At 38.8% G+C, this 19,995-nt stretch overlaps 1 protein-coding gene across 4 annotated transcripts in view; it reads right to left on the bottom strand.

Moving 5' to 3' along the window:
* The window catches only part of DDX6 (DEAD-box helicase 6), a 33,311-nt gene extending 13,782 nt beyond the window's left edge, over positions 1-19,529 (bottom strand). Inside the window, exons 1-7 of one of the 4 annotated variants that reach the window (XM_059415990.1) lie at positions 19,453-19,529; positions 16,172-16,643; positions 12,467-12,530; positions 11,261-11,365; positions 2,675-2,804; positions 1,598-1,744; positions 655-749 (exon numbers count right to left, since the gene is read on the bottom strand). In XM_059415990.1, the coding sequence (XP_059271973.1) occupies positions 655-749; positions 1,598-1,744; positions 2,675-2,804; positions 11,261-11,365; positions 12,467-12,530; positions 16,172-16,371 (741 nt within the window). In that variant the 5' untranslated portion in view covers positions 16,372-16,643; positions 19,453-19,529. Of the gene's footprint in view, positions 1-654; positions 750-1,597; positions 1,745-2,674; positions 2,805-11,260; positions 11,366-12,466; positions 12,531-16,171; positions 16,644-18,805; positions 19,185-19,206; positions 19,327-19,452 lie in introns of those variants that run through there. The other 3 variants (XM_059415984.1, XM_059415997.1, XM_059416005.1) reach the window with 3 other exon arrangements.
* Positions 19,530-19,995: the final 466 nt, after the last annotated feature.

The following is a 19,995-nucleotide window of genomic DNA, read 5'->3' as shown; positions in this document are numbered from 1 at the left end:
GTTGTGAAAAGCAAATTATGAAACATGTATAGCACTTAGTGCTACACACAGTGACTAACAAACATTATCTCTTATTACTCAAAGATAAAAAAAACCGGTCTGAATTAGACTATGATTGACCTGATCTAGTTATCTAAAACATCCGAAGAGGAAAATTACTTTATCTCAAAATATTAACACCAGTACAGTGTATGTATAAAAACATGGCCAGATCCCCAAAATGTAGAGTACAGTAAGTTCTTAAAAGGCACTTACAACAAGTATACCAGAGACAAAAAAAACAAACAATACAAAGCAGGATATACTAAATGAGGGGTTACAGACATTAGATGTTTTTTAAGATCACTGATTTTAGAAAAAGACTTAGAATGAATTTGCCTTTGAGATATTCAACAACTCCTTTCCTTGAAAAAGAAAAACAAAACCTATAATCTGGCATCCCTAAGAAAAAGACACAAGGCTGAACTACTCCTACAAATGCCTACCATCTATTGCCTTTAATGGGCAAAACATGTTTTATAATAAGCGAATTAGTTTGAATTGACAAGAATCATGCACTTACTAGAGATTCACAAATACAAAGAGCTTTTGCTTTATTCACTGGAAGTTATAAACAAAGCACAGAACAGTACTTTACAAATGAAGAGACATTACCTCATCCAATACTATCATCTGGACATGATCAACTTTTGCTACTCCTTTCTTGATAAGATCCAGGATTCTTCCAGGGGTAGCTATCACCACGTGCACTACAAAAGATTAGAATATATATATATATATATATATATTCTCATTCATTTTAGCTTGGGCAAAGAGGATACAGTAAAGGTTTATTATACATATTTTATCAGAAAATTGTAGGGGTAGGAATAATACAAACAGGCAGGGATGTGTTTTAAGATAAGAATTTTCATTTCATCTTAGGTTGGTAAGAGAATACTTGTTTGTTTCACTGCTACATGGGGCAGGCTAATAGATTGCCAAACCATCTGCTCCAAATAAGGGGGAATACTTGTCTTAAAAATTATCCCCAATGAATAACAAAGACATACCAGACATCTCACATACAGTTGTTTGCCTCTGAACTACAGTAATGGTCTTCAGAAGATTGTTAAAAGGATGAAATGAGATAACCATTTTAATTAAATGTGCAGTATGAAGCACATAGTAATTTACCAAATGATAATCATATATATATAAAATTTTAACTCAAACTTTATGTATTATTTTACATAAGGGGATTTCAAGCTTGTGAAATCCTCCATAAATATCCTATCAATTTATACCCTCAAGCTTCAAGACAGCCTATTTCTTCTCAAACTTATTATTGGTTACTAATATTTTTTAGCTTTCCCAGCTGGATACAGTATCAAACTATTTTTATTTATATTAAAAAATTATCAGCAAGATTAACTATCCTTTCAATTACTATCAATTTATCTTTTTTCTCCAATGAAATGGTCATTTCCTTTATTCATTTTTCTATGGCAGTGTTTCTGGTCCTTAATTCTTAACGATTTTTAGTGAAGTTCAGGAAACACCCATGTCTACAATTACACTTGAATAGCTAGGCTACATTGTATCAGTCATTCCCTACCTGTGTCATCAAGCCTCATTATGTCATCCCGTAAATTGGTTCCTCCTGTGGTTGCCATCACTTTGGCCCCTCCCATGTGCTTGCTGACCTGGATGCAAATTTGACTGACCTGTAGAGCAAGTTCTCTAGTGGGAACAATCACCATTGCTGGAAAAGACAAAAAAGAAACATATTTTAAGGGTGTAAAATAAGCTACAGAAATACTGGCCCTTGCAATCTAGACACTCAGGACATTCTAAAAAGTTGAATCATAATAAGCCTAATTCTGAAAAGTGAAAAAAGTAAATCTCCTTTACCAAAAAAAAAAAAAAAAGAAAGAAAGAAAATAAAAAAAGAGAGAGAGAGAACCTATTACAGTGTTCTAGCTTTGGACTTTTCCTGAGCAGCACAGCTTTATAAACCTGGTACTCCTTAGTTACAAACCTTTAAAGGGTTCTTTGCCTTGGCAACCATTACCTCAAAGTTTATTAATTTAATATTTCAGTAAGGGATTCACTAAACACCTGACTAAGAACTCCTGCTGCCCAGGTTCCATTTACATCATATGCATGTAGGTAAAAAGAAGACAGGAGAAATGATCATTACAGATCAAGATCAATTTATGAAAATTTCAAAAAAAGCTTTAGAGATCAAAATTTAAATGTTAGCTTACTCTGCATAAAACTATGCAAACTTGTTTCTTCCTACTTCCTAAGCTCTTAAAACCACAAGGCTTTATAGAAGAAAAAGTACATGAGCTCTTGTAGACATGTTGGTGTCCCAAGAAACAACTCAGTTCTACAGTTTGTAAGTAGCAAAGTCAGATAACTTTATGATTCTTGCTTTCTTATCTATAAGCCAATACCTATCTTGCCTATTTCACTGGAATACTATCAAAACTGTGTGCTATGTAAAACCCCTCTGAAAACTAACAATCTTTTTAGAAAAGCTGGGTATTTTATAAGACAACTGGGCCACAAGCCGTGAAAAGAAAAGGTAAATACTAACCACATATTATGTAAATTCAAAAAAAAAGATGGTAATATCTTCCACATACCTGTAAAGTAAAACTGCCATTTTTAGTTTTAACAAACTAACCTTGTATATTGTCCTTCTTCAGGTCTAGCCGTTCAAGTAAGGGAATGAGGTAGGCACCGCTCTTGCCTGTTCCATTTTTTGCTCTAGCTAAGATATCCCTACCAGATAAAGCAATGGGAATGCTCTCCTCCTAAGAGACAAGAAAATGCAAATTACTTGTGAATAAAAACAGTACATAAGTAAATTATTCTCTAAAATATAATGGAAGTATACCTCTTTGATATGGCTTTCAAGCGTCCCACATTTGTGTAAGAATAGGTAGAGGCCAAGTAAATTACCAGTCAAGCTCACCATCATTATCAACCAATATTTATGAGAACTGCTTATAGTGTATTATTAAACTATATCCCAACGTCATAAAAATGATATGGATTTGCATGTGTTGAGAATGTGTAGGACTAAGGGAGTGGGCATCTACAACAAAGAAAACAAATGAAGAGGAACCCAGGGGGACACAAACAAGACTTGAATAAACAGGAAAAAAAAGTGAAGGACCTTTCACAATGTAAAACTGGGAGAAGAAAATGGCACAAACAATACGAAGGAAAGACCATACATTCTGAGAAAAGTAAACCAATTTAACCACAATGAAAAATCGCAGTTTTGACAACTCATCCTTGCAAAAAATAGGAATTGATTGGCAAAGTTTAATTTTTAAGTCCTATCTGATTTATACTATCATATAAGATTACAATGTCAGTGACTTATATTCAACTTCTCTGTCCTGAAATGTACTCAACTGGAGGCTCAATTCTATTCCAGTTATCTTAATCCATGGTCATATCAGAGAGTGACTTTTCATTTTCACATTTAGCTTACTTTGTCATATGTGTTTTGCAAGGATAACATTTCCTATTAGGACAAGTTACCTAAACAACAGCAAAGGATTCCCCCAAATTACTGAAAATTGAATACACATATACATATATACATAGAATAGATATAAAGAGGGAAGAATAAGAACATTTCAATTTCTGAAACTAAAATTTTTAATTTTAATTTATAAAACCAGAAAAGTTAGGAAAGAGATTTATAATCACTGTAACAATCAGTTCCGTGTCTAAGCTAATGACCAAAAGAACTATCTCTAACAGTTTAAAATCATTATTATAGGAATATCTAATAATCATCCTACTTAGAATGCATCAAAGGAAAATAAATTAATTAATTAAAGAATGGATCAAAGGGGTCAGATGGGTTCCCTATGACCAGAAAAAGAAAACACAGCTCCCAGAACTGTAAATATGGTCCAGTAACAACATGGTTACCCTCTGTTCCTATCACCAGCATTAAACAGTCTGCTTATTATAATAAAGCAGGTCAAAGAAAAAAATCCTTGGCTTTGACCCTTTGGTCTTAATCTCTTCATTCCTACTTTGAGTCAACTCTGTTAATCTACGTTGCTCTGGGGGCTTATTACCCCCTTGGGTTCATTTTCTTCTGTGTTTTTTAAGATCTTATTTTTATTTATTTGAGAGAGAGCGAAAGGAGAAGGTCAGAGGGAGAAGCAGACTCCCCATGGAGCTGGGAGCCCAATGTGGGACTCCATCCTGGGACTTCGGGATCATGACCTGTGGCAAAGGCAATCGCTTAACCAACTGAGCCACCCAGGTGCCCCTTTTCCATGTTTTTTTTTTTTTTTTTTTAAGATTTTATTTATTTATTTGACAGAGAGAGATCACAAGTAGGCAGAGAGAGAGTGCGGGGCTTGATCCCAGGACCCCGAGATCATGACCTGAGCCGAAGGCAGCGGCTTAACCCACCGAGCCACCCAGGCGCCCTTTTCCATGGTTTTTAAATAGGCTACTAAGCACACTACTCAGTTCTGTAACAGAATAAAAGTCTAGGTGGTCTCCAAGGGCCTCCAAATGACTTAAGTCAGGTTCTTTAAAATAAACTTTTGAATGAAGTGAGGCAGGTGAGAATTAGCTTAAGGGTATCCTAATTTCCCATTTTGGGTTCACCTTCTAACTCAGATTAAGGCCACTAAATTCTATTCCCTTGCACTCTCTGATAGGGTTTATGCTCTACAGAAACTGTTTAAAGATAGGCTTCTTTTTTTTTTTTTTTTAAACAAAGTAAGCAAGCTAGTCTCCAAGTTAAGATACACTGATAGTTTGTCCCATATAGTGACCATTATGATCAGCAGTAGCAGTCATTGAATTCAACACATCCACACTGTATCTTACTACTATCCGCCAGAAAAATCAGGTAATACAATGAAAGAGAATTCAAGTCAGGCTCAGACAACTGTGAAACCCAAGAGGAAATCATGGGAGCTACCAGGGAGAAAACAGAGGAGGAGGAAGCAAAAACCTTTAAAAACTGTCTGCTGGGCACCCAGATACTTTTATTTACATCCTTTCAAGTTAGGTATTTTTGTTTTATAATAAAAACATTCCCACACAAAAACATGTTATGTGAATGTTCACAGCAGTATTCAAAATGGCTAGCAGTGGAAACAACCCTATCAACTGATTGATAAACCACAGGTGGTACAGCCATACAATGGAATTATTATTCCGCAATACAAAGGAAAGAAGTACTAATACATGCTAGAACATGGATGAACCCTAAAAAATGCTAAGTCAAAGAAATCACTCACAAAAAACAATGTATGTCTCCATTTATATGAAATGTCCAGAACAGGCAAATTCATGGAGATGAATGGTTGGTTAGGGCTAGGGGAAAATGAGAGGTGACTGCTAAAATACTTTCTTTTTAGGGTGATTAAAGTGTTCTAAAATTAATCTGCACAACTGTGAATACACTAAAAACCACTGGATTGTATACTTTAAATGTATAAATTGTGTGATTTGCATCTTAGTCAAGTTACCAAAACCATGACAACCCCAAAAGGTCTGATTCTGCCACCTTACCTCTCCAAGGCCATGTTCCACCATTAAGGTGGAAATGACCCACTAAGTTATCTGTTGTTTCAGTTACCCTAGGATCCACCTTCCCTAGCACCCCAAATTTCTTTTGAGGAATTACATGTCCCCACCCCACCCGGTGGGGTGTCTAGGTAACCTCTCCAGCTAAACAGGAGACATCAACTGAACCCAGGCCAGCTCCATGCTCTCTTCTAAGAATTTAAATTGTTATAGGAGATCCTCTAACAATTTTAAATTGTTATAGTAGATACTGTAACAATTTCCAAGCCCTTCAGAACTGCCTCAGTCCTTGGTCAATTCCAAGTGTGACTTTTCTCACTCTAGTGAACTCCTGTGATATTCTTTCAATAAATTCCCCTTTGCTAAAGTCAGCCCAAGATGGTTTGCTGCCTACAACTAAAGCAGAGTATACCTTCCAATTTCCTAGTACTGAGAGGCATTTGACAGAAGTGTGGTACCGAAAAAAGCTGAAAATTGCCCTATTAGCTGCTTTTAGGTAGTTGTTTCTGAGGGTCAGCTGACCTTAAGAATCTTAATTTTAGCGGACAAAATAGTATGAGTATGGTAGAGGAGATAGCAATGGTTATCACAGGTATCTACTGCTGCCCAGAAAAAAGAATTTGGAAGATAATAATTTCAAAAACATCTCTAACTTAAGGAACACACCCCAGTTTTACCACAGTAACTAATGAGTGAATGCATTTAGATTTTTTTCTTGCAAATTCTGAAAAACAATTCCTATAATTCTAAGAAATCCACGTTAGCAAGAGAAATCATTTACAAAGGATTAAGAATGCTGTAATTCCTAACTATCAACAATAAGCTATTAATTCTTAATTAAAACTTATTACACCTGGTTGACAAAATAATTTCTCAAAATAGTTGAGATCCTTGACCTAATAAGAAATTTTTTTGCCAACAGTAAGGAACTCCCATGTTTCCCTCAATAGTGGACTAACTGCCATTTCATCATTATCTTACCAAAAAAGTCTTCAAAAGGTCTGCCTAGGGTCTGGAAGCAGTCAGAGTTACCATTTTCAATCATCTCAAAGTTAATACAGCTGACCCCTGAATGTGGGGGTTAGGGGTACTGACATCCCACACAATTAAGAATCCACATGCAACTTTTGACTCCTCTAAAACTTAACTAATAGCCTACTGCTGACTGGAAGCCTCACTGATTAACGTAAATAGTCACACATTTTGTATGTTAGGTATAAATAAAGTTAGAGAAAAAAATATTAAGAAAATCGTAAGGAAGACACATTTACAGTACCATAAAAAATCTGTGTATAAGTGGAACCACGCAATTCAAACCCTTATTGTTCAAAGGTCAACTCTGTAAGGTTTCATAATGTTAAGCAGAATAAAACAGTAGGTTCTTACACCTTCCAAAGAAGTCTGTGCTCCTATAAAGCTATGCTTTACAGTGGCAGATTTATGCTAGCTATGGGGCACAGCATTCAGAACTAGAACTAGAGTCACAGATGGCTACACCAAAGAAAGATGTGTGGGGGCAAGCTGTAGTACGTCTGGTTCCAGCCTATCAGTGTAAAATATTCTTTATGGAGAATATAATTAAGTGCTTCATTGTCCAATAATCTTATAATCAATAAAATTTCACCTCAAAGAAAATTCAAATACAGAGGACACCCACCATCTGATCAAGAAGGCTTCTTCAATATTTGGGGGGAAAAAATGCCTGTGTAAAACTGTAAACTAAGTACTATGGAAAAGAACACCTTAAAAACAACCGGAAGGCAAGGAGAGACCGCATATAAGAAGAGAATAAATAGAGGGCAGCCAGTCATGAGGTTAGATTTCACTACAGGGGTTCTAAAATCCTAACATTTATGGTTTATTACACTGAATAGTTCTAAGGAACATCTTGTGTTTTCCATAGATTTTTGGGCAAAATAATAGTGAGAAAAAGACAATGTGAATGGTGGTCTTAGATATCTAAAATAATACTTTGTGGGCGCCTGGGTGGCTCAGTGGGTTAAGCCGCTGCCTTCGGCTCAGGTCATGATCTCAGGATCCTGGGATCGAGTCCCGCATCGGGAATCTCTGCTCAGCAGGGAGCCTGTTTCTCTCTCTCTCTCTGCCTGTCTCTCTGTCTACTGTGAACTCTCCCTGTCAAATAAATAAATAAAATCTTAAAAAAAAAAAATAAAATAATACTTTGTACTTGTACACTGCTTTGCTATTTCACAACATTGTTTTAGTTACATTTAATCCTCACAAAAACCATGTGAGGGAGATTATTATTTCTACTTCACCAAAAAAGCTAAATGTGAGATTGGTTAAGTGACTGGAAAGATAACTGCCCATATATTATACTAATACTAAAAGTGCAAATAACAAAGCCAATTTTAAATTTTAATACAAAGGTGGAAAACAGGAGTCAGCAAAGGTCCATTAAGAATGAAGTCAGCTTGGGGCGCCTGGGTGGCTCAACAGGTTAAAGCCTCTGCCTTCAGCTCCGGTCATGATCCCAGGGTTCTGGGATCGAGCCCCGCACCGGGCTCTCTGCTCAGCGGGCTCTCTGCCTGCTTCCTCCTCTCTCTCTCTCTCTGCCTACTTGTGATCTCTGTCTGTCAAATAAATAAATAAAACCTTAAAAAAAAAAAAAAAAAAAAAGAATGAAGTCAGCTGGATGACACAGTTGATTTTGTGTCTGACTTGGGTCGTGATCTTGGTGTCGTGGAATCGAGCCCCACATGGGGCTCTGTGCTCAGTGCAGAGTCTGCTTGGGTTTCTCTTTCTCCCACTGTCCCCTACCCCATAAATAAAATCTTTAAAAAAAGAATGAATTAAGTTTGCTATGAATGAACCAATCCTTTTTTTAAGGAAGGCAGGGGCATTTATTCCTTCCTGCCTCCCTATCTCCTTTTTTGATAAAACTACTGTATGGAATAGGTACCTAAAACAATTACAGAGCATTTATCATCTACAAGGCACTATACAAAGCATACTAAAATGTACTACCTCATTTAATCTTCACAACTCCTCTATGATAAATAATATCCTAACAACTTTACAGGCCAGGAAACTAAGGCTTAGAGAGATAACTCAAAATAATCAACTTATAAAGGACTGGAGTTGGGACTGGACCTGGGCAGTCTGCCCAGACTAGTTCTTCAATAGTTCTATAGACAAAGTTAACCTGCAGACATGTCAACCATGATTTCAAAGCATTCTAACCACCACTGAACATCTGAAGGCCGATTTCCTGCCATCTACTTCGCTAAGTACTAGAGATACAAATAGAATGATCTAGTCCCTACAGTAGAAGACTCTCATAAAACTTTTCACCCCTGTAAATAAAATGGATTAACATGAACTACATAACAAAAAAATAAATTTCCAAAATATTTTTAGTATTTGCACTCAAACTGCCTATCTGGTGATGTATATAATCTTGACACTTCCTCAGCCATAATAAACTTTAGTTTGTCCACAAAGGCACACAAAGATAAAAACCCCTAAACAACCATTATCCCAGTTATTCTCTGCTTGGAATATGGATCACCTCTAGGTTATTCTGTCTTCCTCTAATGGCCACATATATACGCAATTTCAACGAGAAAGGGGCTCATCATATCACACTGAAATTATCTGTATGATTAGCTATTTTAACCCCATGACTGTGAGGGCAGAAATCCTGTCTTGTTCATAAAAACATCTGCAGTCTAGGTCACTCGGTACAGGTTTGCTCAATGAAAAAGTACTCAACGATGTCATCGGGTCTGTCCTTATTACAGCTTGGGTTTAACAGTTTTAACATGCATGTTTATGTCTACATGTACGTGCCCACACACATACAGGTATTTCCTTGTTCTAGTCACTGAAAGGGCCAAGGAGCAAAGAATGTACTCAGATTTAAGTCTCTAATACTACTACCCCACTAAGCAGGGCTCCTTGGAGAAATGGCTGATTCCAAGGCTGGGACAAGACAGGTACAGACAGGCTCAGCATCATGATACGCCAAAAAAGAAGTACTCAAGAAAAATAAAGGGGTAAGGGAGGTGAGGAGTGAACAGGCAGAGCACAGAGGATTTTTAGGGCAGTAAAACTACTCTGCCTGATATCAATGATGAGTACATGTCATCACACGTTTGTTCAAACCCACAGAATGTACAACACCAAGAGTGGACCCTAATATATATTACGAACTTTGGATAATGTTAACTGAGGTTCCTCTAGTTGTAAAAGATGCATCATTCTTGCGAAGGATGTTAATAGAGGTTATGCATGAGTGGGGACCCAGTTTAAGGGAAATCTCTATTTTCTGCTCAACTGCTGTGAACTTAATATTGCTCTAAAAAAACCAGTCTATCAGGAAAAAAACAAGTGTGCATACATTATAAATACACAGGGACCAGCTTCATGGAGCTCACAATGGCCAAAAAAGAGACAATTTGGCCACAAAAATACCACTTGGCGGGGGGGGGGGGGGGATTTTTGAGTCCACACTGATAATATACAAATACATGAAGAGATAGGGAAGGCTTTTTTTTAAGAGATTTTGTTTGTTTGAGAGAGAGCACAAAAGGGGAGGATTAGTGGGAGAAGGGAGCCCGATGTGGGACTCTATCCCAGGAATCCAGGATCATGACCTGAGCCGAAGGCAGTTGCTTAACCAAATAAGTTACCCAGGTACCCCAGGGAAGGCTCTTCTTTACAAGGCCAAATGTGGAAGGAGTGCTAGCTAGCACTGGTTAACTCATCATAATCTATCAGAGTAAAGATCAAATCATCAACAATGGATGCGAAGACTAGGAAGAAATTTTGGTGGAAGAGTAAGATATCAGCATGGTCTTAAAGTTCCCACAGACTACTCATTAGTTTCAAGGGAAGGATGGGGAAAGCAATTAATTATACAGTAGGAAGATCAGATACCACCTTGAGACAATAATGAAAATTAAATTCATCAATGAAAACTATATGGACACTGTGAATACCTTCAAATGTGGTAGCCTGAAAGGCCATAATATAACTTCTGCAGTAGTTTGACTAAGAATGAGTAACTTGAGGCTAATCACGTGGAGACAGAGCACAAACCCAAAATGAGGAATATTCTATTAGGAAGAAAAGGGCTGTATTTTTTAATGTCAATGTCATAAAAGATCAAAAAAAGACTAGGGAAATGCTCACAACTAAAAGAGGTTAGAGATATAACTAACTAATGCAATACCTGATCTTAGGAGGTATTCTGTACAGAAAAGAAAAAAAAATGCTATAAGGGACATTCTGGGGTCATTTAAAAATTAGAATACAAATAACAGATAAGATAGTAATACTGTATTAATGTTAAATTGACCAAATTTAACACTGTACTATGTTTACACTTGTACTATGGTTAGACAAGAAAATATCCCCAGGGGCACCTTGCTGGCTCAGTTGGTACAGCATGTAACTCTTGCTCCCAGGGTCTTGAGTTCAAGCTCCATGTTGGGCATAGAGCTTACTCAAAAAAGAAAAAAATCCCATTTCTTAAGAAATGCACACTGAAATGTTTAAAGGTAAAGGCCATGATTTTCGGACTTTTCTTTAAAAGGTTCAGAAAAAGTGTGTAGGTGCACATGTATACACGAGAAAAATACTAATTTTACCATTCACACAGATCAAAAAGTATGGAATGCTTGACTTAAAACATTACATCACAAGTGGATGAAACGGGAGAACGTACCTGAATAGGAGATGGCTTTTCCCAGCCCATTTCAAAAATTCCCATCAATAACTCCCGTTTCAAACAGTAATCTTCAAACTCATTTCCTTTTGTGGAGGTCACATCCTAGTCAAATAAACAAAACAACAAAATGAAGTGCAACTGTGTTCCTTTGGCGGTTACTAAAGAAAGTTTGTTTGAGAGACTTATTCTTCCTCTACCCCATTTAAAATATAAACATACGCAAATGAGTTGTCTTGATCTATATTTCAAGTATTCCTAAGGAATAACCACTCTTTAACACACACAGGCCACTTAAAAATTGTTGGGGAAAGGCCACCCTGTGGTCATATTCTTCTGAGGACTGGTTGAGTACTATTATTTCTATGTAAGTATCACGCTTTCAATTACAAATAGCAAGAGGTGAAGTCAAACTCTGCTCCACCACTCACTGCCTGCAAATATCCTATTCTAAATAAAGATTTCTCAAACTTAGCATTATTGACACTGGGCCAGAAAATTCTCTTTCATAAGGCGCCATCCTGCAGCATCCTCGGAAGTGGAGTTCAACAAGCTGTGATAACTGGGGCGCCTGGGTAGTTCCAGTGGGTAAAGCCTCTGCCTTCGGCTCAGGTCATGACCTCAGGGTCCTGGGATCCAGCCCTGCATGGGGCTCTCTGCTCAGCAGGGAGCCTGCTCCCCGCTACCCCCACCTACTTGTGATCTCTCTGTCAAATAAATAAATAAATAAAATCTTTATTAAAAAAACCAAACAAGCCGTTGATAATCAAATGTCTCTAGCTACTGCTAAATCACCACTAAGGGACAAAAATCACCCCCAGTTGGGAACACTGGGCTAAGAGAACGAATCTCTCAACTTTCTTGTCCTCATCCACAAAATAAGGATAATACCTAACCTGAATCTTACTGTACTTTTAGGGGCATAAGAGAATTTTGAGAAAATGTCTTGCAAACCATGAAAATACTCCATAAATTAGATAAAATATACAGATGTATAAATACAGTATTGAATATACAGATACACATTATTATATTAATGTAATTCCTCCAAAAGGCGAAAATTTTTGGCAATTCATGATATATGATCCATACAATTTCAACCACTTCAAACTAAGTGTAAACACACAGTGCCTATTGTTATAATTAGCAACTTCACTTTTAGAGTTTCCACACCATTTTTCCACTTGAATTTTACAATCAACTTACCGAAGTTTTGATTCTTAGATCCTTTGGAGGGAGTTTTAAAGTCTTTTTCCAGTCATCACCAGGTCTATGGAGAATATAATAAAATTGAGGCATGAGAATTCATAGTATCGCTATTCTAATAATACAAAGATGATTCACCATAATTAATTATAATTAAGTTCTAAAAAGCACAGTAAGTTTAATATACTGCCATTTACTTTGAAATATAGTTAACAGAAATAAACAGCATTAGGAAAACTGCTCTTCTTACAAAAGAACAATCTAGAGAGGATAAAAAAAAATCAAGAATAGAAGGGAATAAGGCATCCATCCTTTTAAAAGAAGCAGTGTAATATGTAGTACAACTGTTGTCCAATCTTGGTAACCACCGTGTTTTGTTTGATATAAGTGGTGTGTTTTAATTTAAATTAGTTGCCAACATTTAAAGATTAGGAGATTTCATATAACGTCCAGATTCAGGCTTTTCTTAAAAAAAAAAAAAAAAAAAAAAAGGAAGCTTTAGCAACACCAGTTCCAAACTTCTGCATGTCAACAGTTTGACAGAGGTCAATAACTGGCGGCTTAAATCAAGCAGCAGACTCCTTCAGATAAAGCAAGTACCTTTTCATGTAGCACAGTCTCCTGTAAAGCATCTGAGTTTCTAACTTTTGGTGACTAATTAAAACCAAGGGCTCCAAAGTTTCAGACTTGAGGCCAAGCTCTGACTCTACTACTCAGTATTTTTGTGACTTTGCAGCAGTTATTTTTCTAAGCCTCCAATTTTCTCATATATAAAGGGGGTTGAGAATTATATCAAGTAATTTACATAAAACACTCAGCATAGTTCCTGGCAAAATAAGAACTCAGGGGGTGCCTGAGTGGCTCAGTTGGTCAAGCATCTGGCTTGGCCTTAGGTCATGGTCAGATTGAGACCTGTATCTGGCTCTATGCCCCCCAACAAATATAATCTTAACCAAAAACCCCCCTCAGTATTAGCTGTTAATGACTATCTCTCAATCTTTTTTTTTTTTTGAAACTGAGAATGCTTGAAACCAAGAAAACAAGAGTAAAATTCTCTTTTTGGTCAAGTAAAAACCTCAAGTAATACTGAAGCACCTAATGGGGGAAAAAATGGTCAATAAAGCAGATAATGCTTTCAAATGTGTCATCTTTAAATAAGTTTTTATGATTTCATTATAGCAACGCTTACATAATCAGAGCCTCCAAAACCTCTCGAGAGTCTTGATTTAGAAAGATGAGGACTTATTTTACTTAAAGGTAGGTCCCACATAATTTAAAGTACTCTAACACAGTTAACTATTTGCTCCCAATTTCAAGGGTACCAAAGCCTTTCAACTCTGCCTATAATTAACACACCAAAGTCTCTGAGCAAAAATGTCAGCTTTACATCCTAGTATGCCAGCCTGCCATTGTCAAATTCAATATAAAGTGAATAAAAATGCAGAAATACAATGGAAAATCTTATCACAAGGAATTTATAATCTTAGGAGGACCCAAACTATTTAAAAGGAGTAAGTGACAGAGACTAAGTATTAGAATGAATTCTGAAGACAGTGATGGATCTAGAATGCTCTAGATCCCAGAGATGACAAACAGATTTAAATAAACAAATAAATATTATTTATTTATTTATGACAAACAGATTGAAAGAACCCACAGAATGAAAAAGAACCCATTGAGACAAACCATAAGAGACTCTTATCTTAAGACAGGGTGGCTGGGTTATGGATGGTGGGGAGGGTATGTGCTGTGGTGAGTGCTGTGAATTGTTTAAGGCTGATGATTTACAGACCTGTACCCCTGAAGCAAATAATACATTATATGTTAAAAACAAAAAAAACAACAACAACAATAAAAACCACCATTAATCCCAGGCAGACCAAAAATAAAATGCAAAATCTGTTGTCTGAAATCAGAATTTAAGTAGAAAATAATGAAATAACACAGCTTTATGTTTAAATAGCCTAAGTCTTTTTCATATATTGAAAAGACAAACTACAATTTAGAGAATATTCTTGATTTCTATACTAATTAAAGCTTAAAAATAGAAAATGCAATAACAGAATATTAATACTAATTCTTCCAATGACCAAACCAATTCCAATGGAAATTAACTCTTAGAAGTCATTAGCAAACCACATTCAAGTAACCATCTATATGATACTCTGGTAGCTTGTAAGTGCTACTTCTCTTTAGAAGTGCTTTTTAGGCATGGAAAGGACCTAGGTTGTAATATAACACACATTAGTTCAGTGACCCAGTTTCAACATCATACGAAGATTTCAAGAGAACAGATCCATCTCTATGGCTAGATATTAAAAGTCAAATGTGAAATGGGGTCAGGAGTCTTTTTTTTTTTTTTTTAAGATTTTATTTATTTATTTGACAGAGATTACCAAGTAGGTGGAGAAGCAGGCGGGGCGGGAAGCAGGCTCCTGGATGAGCAGAGAGCCTGATTCGGGGCTCGATTCCAGGACCCTGGGATCATGACCAGACCTGAAGGCAGAGGCTTTAACCCACTGAGCCACCCAGGTGCCCCTGGTCAAGTCTTCAATGCTAATTTTCTATTAACTGAATCTTAGAGTGATAGTTAACAGTAGTAACTTAAAGTGTACACTTAGGGGCGCCTGGGTGGCTCAGTAGGTTGGGCCTCTGCCTTCGGCTGGGGTCATGATTCCAGGGTCCTGGGATGGAGCCTTGTGTCACCCCGTATTGGGCTCTGCTCAGCGGGGAGCCTGCTTCCCCCTCTCTCTCTGCCTGCCTACTTGCGATTTCTGTCAAATAAATAAAATCTTTAAGAAAAAATAAAGTGTACACTTAGATGACGGACAGCACATTTAAAAGAAAAAATATTCTGTAGTAAGATGAGGCAACAAAGTTTTTAGAGTCAACAAAGGGGCCTGGAACTATTCAGTTGCATGAATTTCCAAGAGTTCAAAATCTTGAAAACCCTAGGAATATATAATGGCTTGTAATCTTGTGTATAAAAGGAGAAAGCTTATTTTTTTTCAAGTAAAAAACCAAAGTTCCATAACCTTAAAAAAAAAAAAAAAAAGTTATGGATAAATTTTCTGTCAGTGAGTATGTCTGGGACAGTCTTTAAACCTAAAACTTGAGGGGCGCCTGGGTGGCTCAGTGGGTTAAGCCTCAGCCTTCGGCTCAGGAGATGATCTTGGGGTCCTGGGATGGAGTCCCACATCAGGCTCCCCCCCCCACCCCCCCCCCCCCCCCCCCCCCCCCCCCCCGCCTGCCTCTCTGCCTACTTATGATCTCTCTCTGTCAAATAAATAAATAAAATCTTTAATTAAAATAAGTTAAAAAAAAAAAACCCTTAAAACTTGAAACTGGCTTTAACTGCTATTTGAATTAGGGTAAGGTACAGTAAAACACTAGGGAAAAAGCCATACTGGCAAAAAACAGGATGAATCTGAGCTCATTATGAATGCCAGAAATGTTTTAAACAGTAATGTAATGTATACAAAATGAATATATTACCATCTGTTATCTATATTTTGTTAATGAACTTGAATTATGACAAAAATACATTATTCAATTGCAAATACCCAACCGCCATAAAACAGTCATCTGTCTTTTCCTTGCAAACAAAATGGTTAAAATAAGGTTTAAAGTAGTCAACAACAAAGTAGCAAAAAGACATCCCCTTGGTCTCCTCTAAGTCTGTTTATTATTCATTCTAACACTTACTTAATAGTGGTGGTCATACTCTGTGCTTGCTGCTGAGTGCCATTATTGATTGTGTTGGTATTTTTCAGCTGGTTCATCTGTTGCTGTGTCTGTGTGCCCCCTCCTCCGGGGCCACCACTGGGCTTCACAGGGCCCCTCAGCTGACCATTTTGACTGGACAGACCCATTATAACAGGGTTCTCTGTTCTGGCCGTGCTCATGCTGTATTAATTGTAAAGATGTCTCTTTCAAACTTCAAAACTTTTGAAAGTCAGTAGAGAAACTGTAATAACAGTTTATTAGGCTCTCCAAAATGAAGAGATAAATATGTCTTGCTCAATATATGAGTCCTTTATTGCAATGCAGGCAAGCACCTGTAAGTCTCTGAACGGTAAGCAGCAGTAACTTGCTCTCATGCACCGAATCAACTTTTTATTTTTTAAAAAGCCCTCTAACAAGGTTGAGTTATAGATCTGAATTCACTCACTTCAATCTGAAACAAAGAGAAAGTTTAATTAGCAAACATAGGAAAGTTAGAAAAAACTTTCCCTTTTTAAAAGAACCCCTTTAGAGGAAATCATTCTATTAAATAAGAATACAGATGTACTTAGACCAAAACACTAGTCAGGCTAGGAAGAGACACAAAAGATGGACTGCCTCAAAAAACAAAAAACAAAAAATCAAAACAACAAAAAAAACCACCCAAAAAAACCCACCAAGCCAACTGAGACCAATCTCAAACATTTAAAATTGTCAGTTCAAAGTAACCCAGAGAAGATTAGGTAGAAAGATATTGTGATTAAATTAGCATTAGCTGTCAAATGGCAATCTCTTCCTTCAGTTTCCTTCCTGATGAATAAAAGTCAATGATTCATTATACTTAATTGTGTTACAACTGAATGAAGTATCACACTATTTTATTAATGTAAATCTACGTATCTTCTAACAAGGCAAGACAATTCATTTTTTTCCCCCTATTTCTGACAGCAACTGCAAACTCTTGAAATTAAGTGCACTATGACTATGCTTTCAGGAAAAAAATAACTTGTGCCTTTATGAATTTTAACCATAGAGGTTCAACTTCACAAAAATGAATTATTTTTTCTTTTAAATTTTGCCCCTTAAAACAGTAACTGAAGAAGTCAAGAGATAAAGACATGTCTACATGTCAAAATCCTTCACTTAAGAAACAGCCAAAAAAAATCTTTAGCTACCTTAATAAAATCTGAATACTAAAAAACTACTAGCTACATACATTTCAATAACACTTTTCAAAAAGTGTATCCTAACATAAAATATGTTATTAAAAATATCTACAAAAACACACAAAGGAAACTGCCTGTGTTTAAAAAAAAAAAATCTGTGAAAGACTAAAACACACTAGTAACTTTAACCAAACTTTCCAAGAAACCCAGAGTACTAATAAACAGTTGTTTTAAAAAAGAACTGGCTAAAGTCCGCCATTTTTAATTAGTCCCCAAATCGAATTATTTTGAAATGTAGTAAAGAAAAACAATTTACAAAGGCCAGAAAATAAGGACTACTATTCCTGTTGGGTTTGTTCTTTTTAAACTCCTTTATAAATTTTTACCAAAAAAAAAAGCGCGTATTAATTATTGATTTTTTCTTTTTTTTGGCCAAATACCAAGAATTCCAAAGTAATACATCTTTTCTAAAAGACAACTGGTTATGTCTTTTTTAAAAAATGAAAATAAAGTTGCTCAGAAGCAAATCCTGGTTATCATATACACAAAGCTGTACATTTCTAAGTCTCTTAGAATCTGATGCCTTAAGCAGACCGTGGTTACCAGCCACCTAATTTCAGTTCAAGGTGGTAAATGGGTTTCCTGTATCGACAGATTTATATTATGATCAACAATACCACGGAGTTTACACAAGACTTGTTCGCCAAGCACTAAGAGGATGAAGAGGGCAACCTCTAAAGATTGATTAAAAGATATCATTATTGTCCCTGAGCTCTTAACATAAGACCATTTATCTCCCTGGATCCAAAATGTGACTATTACTCCCTTCTTACTTGAACCGAAACCTGCACTGCAGCTTTCTGTCTCAGAGAAGGAAATATTCCTCCTACCCCTTCCCAATTTAGACTTGCAAGTTACATTCTACATTTTCAAAAATACGAACGAAACGTAGACTAGTTGGGAGGAGCCCCTCGCGGAGTTAATTACAGCACTTCCCAGATTGTAGTTAGCAACTGACAGTTTCACACCCAAAACACTATCGTCATCTCAGACAAGAGCTTTTGTTTGCAAATGCAGCGCAGTTTCTCTAAGCTCGGTCTGCAAGTTGGAGGGACTGAAGGGAAAAGGGGACTGTGGTAGAGAAAAGGGAGTGAGGATGAGGGAAAGAAACAAGCCAAAGATTTGAGCCCCGTAATTGTGGGGCAATAATTTCTTGCTCCCCAAAACGCCGCCCCAAACCAACACTTCTAGCCAGCCCTCTGTGACCATAAACACAAAAGGGCTGGGGCCCTATAATCGCAGCTGCGCCACAAGAGCAGGGAACCAACTCCGCGGGTAGGAAACAATAGGGACTCCCCCAGTAAGGCCCCAAAGAGAAATCCTTAAGTGAGAAAGCCCCTCCTTTTCCCTCACGACTCGGGGGCTCCATAAGCACCCTCCTGTTACCGACCTACGAGGCCTTATTCCAAGCAAGCAGCAGCGGGTCCTCTTCCGAAATCAGCCCTCCGACACTGCATATCCCTGCCGCCCCCTATAGGGCCGCCTCGTACCCTATAACCTCCACCATCCCCCTAAGTCCTTGCCGCCTCTGTGCTCCCACATCCCTTCGTCTTCCACAAAGCTCCTCTGAGTACTTCACCCGCTCCTTCTCTGGACCCCGCCGCGCACGACATTCCCATATTCGACTCTTCTCAGGCGCCCCCACCCCACAGGGCTGCCGCCAGCCGTCCGCCTTCCTCCGCGGGGCCCGGGCAGGCCCCAGGCCTCCGCCTCAGAGCGCCCTCTCCCCCGCCGGCCGAGGGGCTTCCCGCGGCCCCGGCCGCACCGCTGACCTCGACCTCACCACCTCACCCCACTCCCCGAGGCTCGGGCCCGAGTCCTACCACCGAGGCCACTCCCGCTCGGCACCCTCGGTCCTTTATTGTTGACTCGAAGCTCCCAAAATGGCGGCGGCTCCTTCCTCCTCGGAAACCTCCGCCCGCCCCCACCCGGCCCCTCGCCTCTGCCTCCTCCTCCCGCCCCCGCCCCGCCCCGGGGGCTGCTCCGCAGGGCTGCCCTTGCCGGCGCCCGCCGGCTCTCCTGGCCACCCAGCCCTACCTCCGCCGCTGCCCGCTCTCATGGCGCCGCCGGAGTCGCCGCCCGGGCTGAGCTAACTCGGTTGCTCTGCCCCTCCCCCGCTCGCCCGCCGCCCCTCCCCCTCACCTCCCCCTCCCCCTGCCTGTCCGCATGGCGGCGGCCGCGGCTCCTCCTCCACGCAAAATGGCGAGAGCTCAGCTGCCGCCGCTGCCGCCACGCTTGTCGCGGCGTCACGGCCTCCCCGGTTTCGCGACGGGAGGAATGCGGGCCGGGGAGCCTCCCTGAGGAGAAGATGGATGGCCGTGCTCTCACACCGACTGGGGACCCCAGAGACTGAGACTCGAAGGGGAAGTCGGGTTCCTTTCTGAATGGGAAGGAGAGCTAGCTTTTTCATAGCTGAGGAGAAATGAGTGGGGAATGATGGCTGGAAAGAGTGTGCCCTGCCTTCGCTCCCCGCCAGGTGGAAAGCAGGGGTTGTGACCAGAGGATGAGCTGCTGTTCCCGAGCAAGGACGCGTTCCGAGAACGAGACGTCCGAGTCGCAGCTCGGGGACGGGAGAGCTGA

The sequence above is a fragment of the Mustela nigripes genome, chromosome 1, assembly GCF_022355385.1.
Source record: "Mustela nigripes isolate SB6536 chromosome 1, MUSNIG.SB6536, whole genome shotgun sequence".
In the NCBI taxonomy this organism is placed as follows: Eukaryota; Metazoa; Chordata; class Mammalia; order Carnivora; family Mustelidae; genus Mustela; species Mustela nigripes.
This window is presented reverse-complemented; position numbering and strand designations above follow the sequence as displayed.